This window comes from Miscanthus floridulus, chromosome 8 (assembly GCF_019320115.1).
Source record: "Miscanthus floridulus cultivar M001 chromosome 8, ASM1932011v1, whole genome shotgun sequence".
NCBI classification, from domain to species: Eukaryota; Viridiplantae; Streptophyta; class Magnoliopsida; order Poales; family Poaceae; genus Miscanthus; species Miscanthus floridulus.
The window spans coordinates 4,466,070-4,476,805 of NC_089587.1; the positions used below are offsets into that span (position 1 = coordinate 4,466,070).

The 10,736-nt window shown below is 45.8% G+C and overlaps 2 protein-coding genes across 3 annotated transcripts; both read left to right on the plus strand.

Annotated features, from left to right (window-relative positions):
- Positions 1-1,005: 1,005 nt before the first annotated feature.
- LOC136475546 (probable serine/threonine-protein kinase PIX13) lies at positions 1,006-5,131 on the plus strand. 2 transcript variants are annotated; one of them, XM_066473037.1, is made up of 7 exons: positions 1,006-1,024; positions 1,174-1,280; positions 1,762-2,141; positions 2,853-2,988; positions 3,157-3,293; positions 3,436-3,559; positions 4,282-5,131. In XM_066473037.1, the coding sequence occupies exons 2-7, from the start codon at positions 1,220-1,222 to the stop codon at positions 4,746-4,748; spliced, it is 1,305 nt and encodes a 434-aa protein (XP_066329134.1). In that variant the 5' UTR covers positions 1,006-1,024; positions 1,174-1,219; the 3' UTR covers positions 4,749-5,131. The 2 variants fall into 2 exon arrangements, with proteins under 2 accessions (XP_066329134.1, XP_066329133.1); XM_066473036.1 differs by lacking the exon at positions 1,006-1,024 and having other exon boundaries at positions 1,079-1,280.
- A 1,814-nt stretch (positions 5,132-6,945) lies between these two features.
- On the plus strand, positions 6,946-10,432 carry LOC136475545 (sialyltransferase-like protein 4). Its single transcript, XM_066473035.1, has 12 exons — positions 6,946-7,127; positions 7,212-7,285; positions 7,688-7,777; positions 8,021-8,098; positions 8,367-8,467; positions 8,563-8,755; positions 8,838-8,928; positions 9,007-9,071; positions 9,160-9,314; positions 9,400-9,481; positions 9,603-9,712; positions 9,888-10,432. The coding sequence occupies exons 1-12, from the start codon at positions 7,016-7,018 to the stop codon at positions 10,081-10,083; spliced, it is 1,347 nt and encodes a 448-aa protein (XP_066329132.1). The 5' UTR covers positions 6,946-7,015; the 3' UTR covers positions 10,084-10,432.
- Positions 10,433-10,736: the final 304 nt, after the last annotated feature.

The window sequence follows — 10,736 nt, forward strand, 5'->3', positions numbered from 1 at the left end:
TCTTAAAGAAAAAGAGATGGTATAGACTGAACATTTGGGGTTCATGATGTAAACCTGATGGTTTTAGATTTGTCTATACTCACACTCAAGAACCAATCAAAATGCAATATTCCACAATCTGATACTCGAGCGAGAGAAATAGAATAAAAAAATCATGTACAGTGTAATACAGATGATTTTGTTTGACACAGTCTAGCACCTGTACATACCATACCAATATTGTCAAACCTCTGAAGATCTCATGACTCGGTGCATGCTCTGAAGTCTCTGTCCTTGTCCATCTGCTTTTTGATGGAATTGCAGAACATTTACTACTATTTCGTGAAAGGTTAGCGTGGCTGGTCAAACAAACCACTTGTTGGGTTGGGTTGGACCCAGTCCAAGCTACGTAGTACTACTCCTACATCCCAACAAATCCCAAGTCATGACATTTGCTTTCTCTTAGAAAGAAAGAAAGAAATATGCAGGAACTACGGTTTGCAAACCTGAACTTACGGTACCACTTTTTAGTTGACAGCATAATTAAAACATTTTTTTCTTGTGTATGATGTAAAATGCTCAATAACTAATAAACAGTACTAGACATAATCTGTACTGAATCATTGTCGTCGGCAAAGTTTCTATATATAGAATGTCCAGTTCACTGTTAAAAGCTGCATTTCTACTGCAAAACTGAAACAAAATTGGCATTAAGCGGTTCAACATGTCTTGTCCAATTCCAAAAAGGTCAATGCAGCAGATAAAGTGCCCTGCTTGCCCAGATTAAGAATAGGATATTTCAGGCATGCTTTTACACGCAGCCGCAGGCGGAGGAGGAAGATTGGTGACGAATCCATGGAAAGCAAACAGGTAGTTTGCAGTTTGTGGTGAATGAAGGAGAAAAAAAAGGGAAAGCTGAAACTGGGCTCCGGAGCCTCCGGCCCAGGGTAGGCCAGCCACATGCGGCAGTGCAGGCGGGCAACTGAAACGGGGCGGAGACTTCGCCGAGGCCGAGCCGGCGAGCGCTCGGTTTCTTCTCTTCTCGGTCAGCTGCACTCTCTCTTCGTCAGTCAGTCTCCCTCTCCCTGCATACTTATATCCCCCTCCTTGACTTCGCCATCCCCCTCTCCTACGCTTTGTTCTGGGCTCTTCCTGACTTCCGCCTCCTCTTCCTCCTCGGCTCCTCCCCTGTAGAGCGAGAGAACCCAGACAGAGGGAGCGAGCTCTGAGAGAACCGGAGATGGGGAACATCTGCGGCGGGAAGGATCGGGTGGCCGAGGATTTCAGGCCGTCTAGCCCAGGTGAGGGCCTACATCAATCAAGAACCCGTTTTGTTTTGTTTTCCCCTTCTTCGTCTTCTTCTTTCTCCTGTAATTTTTCATGTGATCCTTCCAATTCGTGGATCCTGAGGCTGGGGCGGCCTATCCTGGTCGAGAAAACTTTCCTGGCTTCTGCTCAATTTGTTTCCTGGAAGTTTCATCCTGCAGTTCGCCTAGCTGAAGATACATGTTTTGTTTAGGATCCTAGATTAGGATTTCCTGTTCCTTGTATGTATCATGGCAGTAGAGACTTAGAGACGGGGGTATTTCAGATTTGTGATGAAAAGGCACTTCTCCGAGCTCAATTCTTGCTCTTCACTTTTATTTATTTATCAGAAATTCGCAGTTTTTATTCTCGAGGGGTGGGAAAAAGGCTAGCTTTTTGCCGAATTCTCCATGTTCTTCACTAATTCCCACAGTAATCAGTAATCACACTTAATCGTTGCCCAATCGTGTGTGACAGGGACGACAATGACCTCCAAGACGAGCGGCAGCATAACCACCAGCCAGAGCACCACGGGGAAACTCTCCTCCGTGAGCAGCAGCTTCATGGCGTCCGCCGGCAGCCGCAGCACCAGCGGCGGGTTCGTCGACGAGGGGGCCAAGTACCCCGACGGCCAGATCCTGGAGGCGCCCAACCTCCGCACCTTCACATTCATGGAGCTCAAGACGGCCACCAAGAACTTCCGGCCGGACAGCGTCCTTGGTGAAGGGGGGTTCGGGAGAGTCTACAAAGGGTGGGTGGATGAGAAGACCATGGCCCCGACCAGGAACGGCACCGGCATGGTTGTTGCCGTCAAGAAGCTCAATTCGGAGAGCATGCAGGGCTACGAGGAATGGCAGGTAAAATCTAGCCTCCTTTTTCTTTCCTTCTATATATTCTACTGTATTAAACAACAACGATGATAATCTTGGAATAGAGGATGCCAAGTTGATGAGCGTTACTGCATTAGTTAGTATAAGATCGTGACAACTGGGCTTTGACTTGGTTTTGTTTGCTCTGATGATGGTACATGGTACCAGTACGAGCAAAACAATCGCCTTGTTGTTAGCTACAGATGCAGTTCAGTTTCTGGTGATACAGCACTAATGGAGCTAGAGAGCTTAAAAGAAGCACAACGATTTTGAAGGTTCTCCTGATCACTGGATGCTTTATGGTTCTTTATGCTTTGTTTAACTTCTGATGACCTGTCTGTCAGTTTAGTACATGTGTGATGGCTGATTGTTTAATTCAGCTGCGTTATCTCGGTAGTACCAATGGTCCAATGCTGACCAGAAACATATTGTTGGAAGTGTTATACAATAATACAACAAGCCACATGTTTTTCACAATGCAGTTACTTTTTGTTTGGTGCCTCGCGTTTGAGAAGAAAAAAAAACTTTTTGTTTGGTGAAGTATGTCATTTTCAGAAGACTCAACAATTTCATCGATGTGCCACATTTGCAAATTGTGGCCATAATTGACTCAGTTCTCTTAGTTTAGTCTAATAAATGTCATCGTCTTGCTAAATGTTAACTAGCATAGCTAATGGAGACTTCTCAATCTACCTGCAGTCGGAGATAAATTTTCTAGGAAGGCTCTCCCATCCGAACCTAGTGAAGCTCTTGGGCTACTGCTGGGAGGACAAGGAACTTCTTCTCGTGTATGAATTCATGGCCAAAGGGAGCTTGGAAAACCATCTATTCAGGAGTGAGTTCTTACTTCTCATTAAAAATACCCTCGATGAAGTTCCGTGCACATTTCACTGAACAAGTTTGGAAATCACCTTGCTTACAGTGGCGGAACCAAATTTTTTTATCATAATATTGTGATTTTTATTTACTGATATTGGAGCCAACTAATTGCATTTCCCTTTAGGAGGATGCGCCCCGCTGTCTTGGGAACTGAGGCTGAAGATAGCCATTGGTGCAGCTCGAGGACTTGCATTCTTGCACGCATCAGAAAAGCAAGTAATCTACCGTGATTTCAAAGCGTCTAACATCCTTTTAGATGCGGTAAGTTCAATGCTATGCAATGTTTTTTTTTACGGAACTGGAGGGGCCTAAGCCCCTACAGGCAAATGCTATGCAATGTACCTTTGATATATCAATTCGCTATTAAGGTCAAATAGTGACAGTGCTTTATTTTTCTTGGCAGAACTATAACGCAAAGCTCTCTGATTTTGGCCTTGCCAAGCTTGGGCCAACTGGTAGCAACTCACATATCACAACCAGGGTGATGGGAACATATGGCTATGCAGCTCCAGAGTACGTAGCAACCGGTATGTGTCCTCATGTCCTCTCACCAACTGATACGATCATACTCTGCTTCTCTTGTAAATGAATTGTCAACACTCCACGTGCTAGTCATTCCACACATTGAAACAGAAACATATGCGACGTAGATTCGGTTGTCCCCCACAATCAATATCACGCTATTCTCGCCCTGCAGACATTTCCACATTTGATTTGTGTGAAACAGCAGGCATACATATCATTCACGTCACTTTGAGTATATTCACACCTTTGTTAGTCTCCATCCAGGTCATCCTCACCCATGTTTTCGGTATGCATCAGACTCTACACCTTTGTCTTGCTCAATTTAGAATCTTGTACACCAGAAAATGCAAACACTGGACCATGGCCATGGATGTCGAAACAGAATCCAGATGCAGAACCGATTTTCCTACTCTAAAGTCTCTAACTACTAGTAGAAGGGAACAGAGAGATTTGCTGTCACTGAATTCCTAGAGTAGTGGGGCACTACTAAAAATGACCTGCACCTGCACTTGCTGCCCCCAAGCGGATAATATCCCACAAGGATCATGCATGGCCATTCCAGTGCCTTGTCACTTTCCATAAAAAAAACCATGACAAGGATGTGCAATCTGTTTACCCATTAATCCTTCCAGCAAATTCTTCTCATCCGAATGCAGAGTTTGCTACAGTTACAGTTACTTTCCTTGAGCTGCTTGCTGATGTTGATGAACGATGATTTGTCCAGGCCATTTGTACGTGAAGAGCGACGTGTACGGCTTCGGTGTGGTGATGCTGGAGATGCTGTCCGGGCAGCGGGCACTGGACCCGAACCGTCCGAGCGGGCAGCTGAGCCTGGCCGACTGGACGAAGCCGTACCTGGCCGACCGCCGGAAGCTGGCCCGGCTCATGGACCCGCGGTTCGAGGGGCAGTACAACTCGAAGCAGGCGTTCCAGGCGGCACAGCTGACGCTCAACTGCCTGGCCGGCGAGCCCCGGAGCCGGCCGTCGATGAAGGAGGTGGTGGAGACGCTGGAGCAGATCGAGTCGATGAAGAGCCGGGCGCGGGAGGCACGCAGCGGCGGATCGTCGCGGGACCGGCACCACGGCCGCACCGGCGCGGCGCACCAGCGGTCGCCGCGCGCCAGTGGCGAGCCCCGCGGCCGTGGCGCGTCCAGGGCCGCCAATGGCCACGCCGGCAGGGCTGCGCGGTGACACTACTCCGGCAGTGACGGATGATGACGATTCTTCATGTAAATGTCGTAATTTTTTGCCTGATCTGTGTGCTGTTCATGCCATGCCTGCTGGTGATTGCTGGTGTGGTGTTGTCATGGCTCGTGAGGTGGTTCTTGCCCAATCACGATGAGGTGTATTATGAGATTAATTAGCAAGGAATTCAAGAGGGGTGGTGGTTGTTGTAAGTTGTAGCCAATAGTCCAATATAATAGTAGAAATAGAAGAAAGGAATAACCATTCAAATTGTAATTTCGCGAAAGAAAAAGGAAAAAGGATAGGTTTTTGTGTATGTGTTGTTGTTTTTCCATGAACCTTTGGAAAATGACGTGGACTTTATACTTGAGAAGATGTGGATAGATTTCTGTGCTGAGCGTGTTGAATTGATCGTTGCTGGTCTCTCTGAAATCTCAGCTGTATCATCATGGTCATGGGTCCATGAAGTGCATCAACGTGGTGATGCTTGCGCCTGCGTCAAATGTCTGCAGAATTTATTTCATCAGCCATATAAAATACTATACCAGTCTCGCCTTTACCTTTTTTTAATAAAAAAGTAATAATGTGCGTGTTGTGAAAGAGAACAAAAAATGGTGCGAAATATAAGAGAATTGATACATTCAGGCGTCTGCAACCAATTAGTACTCCCTCTATTTTTTTACACATCGTATTAGTTTTTTCCTAAATCAAATATGTTGACCATCAATTTTAAAATTTGTATAGGTTAACAAACATGTCTAACCATCAGTTTTAAAGATGTTGTATAGGTTAACATGTGTCTAACATTTGTGCATTTTAGATTCACTATAAAAATTACTTCCATAATAGTATATAGTTTTTCTTTGAACTAGATAATAATAGTATATAGTTCACATGTCGAAAACATCCATATACTTTCACAACATGTGAACTATATTGAAATCGATGATCATGAAGTTGAGCCTAGCTCAACTGGTTGGGTGAGAGGCGTGGCAATGCACCCAACCACCCAGATTTAAGTCACGTCTTGGACTGAATCTGGATACCTATTTTTTTCTTCTTATAATGATTCTTATAATATAATGAAAACCCACCTAGTTCTCCTAGGTTGGATCTCATTGTTTTGAAATCGATGATCAAAGTAAAAAAATGTTGGACTTAAGACAAATCTACATGTAAAAAAACAGAGGAAATACGATTAAATTAACAACTCATAAGAGGTAATTCATACTTTTTTTTTCTATGGCTGAACCATAATAAAATTATATATCCGATGAAGAATAACTGAAAGATCGAGCGCGTAACGTTTATGAGAGGTGGGAGCGCAAACAAAGCGTGAGAAAAGTCAATCAATACGCCAAAATCCTGTAGATCCCGTGAACGTCCTTGGTTGACCGAGCAGCGCGCACGCAAAGAGGGGTGTGGGATGGGACAGGCTGTCTGGACCTTACTGGGCCAGCTGGCCGACCATTTTGACGCCCAAGCAAAGGTCCACCAATAGTCCAACTCATTCCTGTCTCCGACCTGCCAGCCAACCAACCCAGGCCCATCTAAATCGGTCTCAGGTCCAGCCAAGCCATCGCCGGAATCCAGAGGACGCGCCGTAAGCGAGTCGCCGCCAAGACTTGGCCGGAGAGGACGTCGCCTCGCGCCTTTTACCGCCATTAACCTCGCCGTAACTGTGCCGACACGACACTCCGGCAGGAAGACGCGTGTTGATTGCGACACTGGTGTCGGTGTGGTACATGTAATACGTCCAGGTTTCCAACGCGTAGACCGTTTTTTTCCTTGTTCTTAGATTCCTGAAGAAGAGTTAGCGAGGGATGAAAACTTTTCACCGTCAAAGTTCCAGTGGACGAAAAACAACCTTTGTTCGGAACCAGACATATACGAGTTTCATTCACATGAACTTTGCAGTATTTTTTTTTGAAACTAACTTTGCAGTAATTTTTATAACAAAAAAGATGACATCACATCACAGGAATTAAAAGGGGACGCAGGATGAATGGAGTTGATTACTTCTGTGCTGCTAAATGAACTGGTCTGGGCTGTTTGTTCAGTGGCTACGTTGGGCCCAATGTGCACGGCCCACTTCAGTACTAAGGCACAAGAGGCCCACAGACTAAAGATGCAATTGGGCTAGCTAGCTAAACTAAACATGCGATTATGCAAGCGGCCCCCTTCGCTACTCGGGATTAGCAAACCGAGGCGTGTGCCGGTGTGCCCCACACTTCCCCTTCCTGCTCCGGCAAGAGGCGGCACACCGCGGAAGCATGGCGCCTAGGTCTGCTCCGGCGCTGCGGGTGCTCCCGCTGGCGCTCGCAGCGGCCATCTTCTCGGGGCTCACCGCCATACTCATCTACCTCTCCGGCGTCTCCTCCTCACGTAATGCCCCGCCCCCCCTCTCTCGTCCTTCAGTTTGCGTGTCGTGCGGGAGATCCCTGACGCCGGATTGGTGGGTGCGTGCAGATGGCGGCGCTCGGCTCTCGGAGGCGGACCTGGTGGCGCTCGCCGCGCTGCGGGGCAGCTTCAGCAAGTGCGTGGTACGGTCTTGCTCATCCAACTCCTCTCAGGATCAGCTGATTACCATTCGATTTGTCTTAGTGCTCCTGCTCATCTCGTGCCGCATTGTGGTTGTGACCTCTGGGGGTCACTAACTCGTCGGAGCCACCAGCTGTGGTGGACTGGGAGGGTGATTGCTGCAAAATTCTTCATTCCGTGTGCCAATTGTTCTGAGTCCGAAGTGCACTGTTTAGTGTGTACGAGATAGCACAGTGACAGTGAGGTTTTTGTTTTGGTGCGAATACAAATTTCTGGGATTATAGCGTATCTATAGTTCAATTGGATGGCAGTTGCTGCATAGGTTTGCAGTGTTAGCAGCCTCAGGATCTTCATTGATGTCTTGGTTCAGACAAACCTTACTTGCTTGCTTAAAAAATCTGCAGGATGCAAATGGGCTAGGACTGAAAGCGGTGACCGGGGAGGACTACTGTCGAGTTGTGATACAATACCCAAGTGACACAGTTTCTAAGTGGGTAAGTTCTTTTCCTTGTTGTGTCAAGCAAAGCTTTTACTTGATACAGGCAGGACTTTCCCCATTTCAGCCTTATGGATCAGCTTGCAAAGTACATTTGGTTCTGTGCTTACCTAGCATCTTATATGCTTTTGAAACTCTGCTGCATGTTTGGCCAGCAAATATAGTACTCTGTCGGCCTCCTCTCGTAACTAGGGTGTATGACCATTTTTTGGAGCTCTTATCATGGACTAATTTTTTGCAGAGAGATCCAATCACTCATAAGGTTGAAGGTCTGTCGTTTGAGTTCAATCTGTGCGAAGCTGTAGCCTCATGGGAGCAGGTGATCATACTTCGTATTCATAAGTCTATGTGATTTATTGAACCCAATGAATCCAATATCATATAGCGCTGCTTTCAAAAGTCATATGACGAGTGCCTGACAACATTGGCAATGTTGACAAAGTTGTACTCTGTCACTTTTCAGCTGCCCCATCTGAATTTCATGAACACCATAACATACACTGTACTGCAATGTTGGTCTATAGTTCTTCACAGCTACACGGTTAGCTATTGATATGGTCACTAAGTAAGTAGTTTTTCTCTCCCAGGTCCGAAACAGTACAACAGTACTCACAAAGGAGTACATTGATGCTTTGCCAAATGACTGGGAGGAGTATGCATGGAGAAGGATCAACAAAGGAATCCTTCTGTGGGTAGATACAAATCCTTGCCATTTCACCTAGACTTATAAAGTGTGGTTTAACTCCAATAGATTACTAAGCATATATAGTTCTGAGTTTGCAGTAATAAGTGCCAGAACAGAAGCCTTTGCATGGAAAAGCTCTCACTAGTTCTACCTGAGACATCTCCATATGTTCCTCACCAATTTGGTAGATGTGCTGTTGTTGGGAACTCAGGTGATCTTCTTAAAACTAAATTTGGGGATGAAATTGATTCTTATGATGCCGTCTTCAGAGAAAATGGTGCACCCACCCAGGTTTGTTAAGATGATTTGTTAGCTGGCCAGTTTCCCCCCCTACATTTGGATGTTCCCTGAACTCGTTCTATCCATACTGCAGAATTACACTGAATATGTTGGTACAAAGAGTACATTTCGCCTTCTGAACAGAGGATCTGCAAAGGCACTAGATAAAGTTGTTGAGTTAGATGGTAAGTCTGCCATCTATCTTTTGTCCCCTATAAGTGGGATATCAATATGAAAAGGCATGCTAATTTTTATGGTTGCAGAAACAAAAAAAGAAGTACTGATCGTTAAGACGACAATACATGATATTATGAACCAAATGATTCGGGTAATTTAACTTCCATGTTAGAAATCAGACCACCTTGAGTACATGTTCTATATTTTCTTATCTGGCTGCTGGAACTCTTGCTATGTAGGAACTTCCAATAACCAATCCGGTATACCTCATGCTAGGCACATCATTTGGTTCCTCAGCTAAAGGAACAGGGCTTAAAGCTCTTGAATTCGCCCTTTCCATCTGTGACAGTGTTGATATGTATGGCTTCACAGTAGACCCAGGTTACAAGGAATGGTTAGTGAATGGTTGATCTTCACGTAGTGACAGTAATGAATTCTGGTCTACAGTTTTGCTTACAGCTGGAGCTGTTATCTTTCAGGACAAGGTACTTTTCAGAGGTCAGAAAGGGACACACTCCACTACATGGTAGAGCATATTATCAGATGATGGAATGTCTTGGCGTGAGTTTCTTTCTTGCTGTAATCTTAGCTAACAAAACTGTTTACATCCATTATGTTATGTTATTTTGCTTGTTACCCATGATAATTTGGTGTACTGATATTAAAAATATATCATGTGCAGCTGGTAAAAATCCATTCACCGATGCGAGGTGATCCTGGCAGGACAGTGAAGTGGCTGCCTACCAGGGCTACCATCGAGTCTGCCAGAGTTGCTTCTGAGAAGTTGTTGAAGTAAGTTTCAGGGCCTTCCTTTCTTTTGTGATTTAGTTCATCTGTTCATCAGGATAATTGATGTGTTTCTTCAGTGTCTGTATCTCCTTGAATCACGGCGCTGTATTAGCAAAACTGATGAACCGTTACTGATGGTAACTGTACTGAAAGTTCAAACTTGCAATTGTCACTGCAGGAGACCTGGGGCTGGAAGTAATAGCCCTCTGGGGACTTGCACCATGATAAAGAAGCGCAGGAAAGGGAAGGAACCAAACAGATCTGGTCTACGAGATGTTGCCATGAAGCACCTCGAGGACATGAAAGGTGCCACCAGGTATCCCCTGGAGCGGAATGCAGGGGGTGGGTACCTCTGCATGATCAATGATAGATAGGACTACGGCTGATCATGGCATCAGTGCCCAGACAAAGAAAAAATGGCGTTGAATGCTTGTGATGAATGTGCAGCTTGAGGGAATGAAAAGGCCGGGGTCTTTGATTTATGCAGCTGGTGTACGATGTTTTGAGTGTAGAGAATGTTTGGTGTATAATTTTTCCGAGTGTAGAGAAAGTTATCTTGATGAAAGGGCTTTGGCTGGTGGAGAGTGGAGACCAGCATATACATATCGAGGAGGCGTGGTGCTAGCCTGATTGCGAGCCACTTTGGTGAGATCTTTGGTGTGCTGTGTCCTGTGTATTAGGGTGAGAATGGTAGGCGGTGGATGATTTTTTTTAAAATAATATTTTTAGTGAATAATTGCAAATCTAGAAGCTGTTATACAAAAAGTGTAGATATAGCATCCTGTCGGTGACTGGGAAGCCGACAGGTGCCTTGTTGGCCTCAGGAAGGCCGACTGTGGTCTCATGTCGGCACCTCAGCAGACGATAGGGGTGACGTGGCAGCCGACGTCATCTTGTCGGCGCCGATAGCAGACCTGTCGGCAGTTGGAAGGCCGACAGGCCCTATCGGCTTTGGGGGGGCAGTTGGAAGGCCGACAGGCCCTATCGGCTTTGGGGGGGCCGACAGCCTGTCGGCCATCCAGCACCC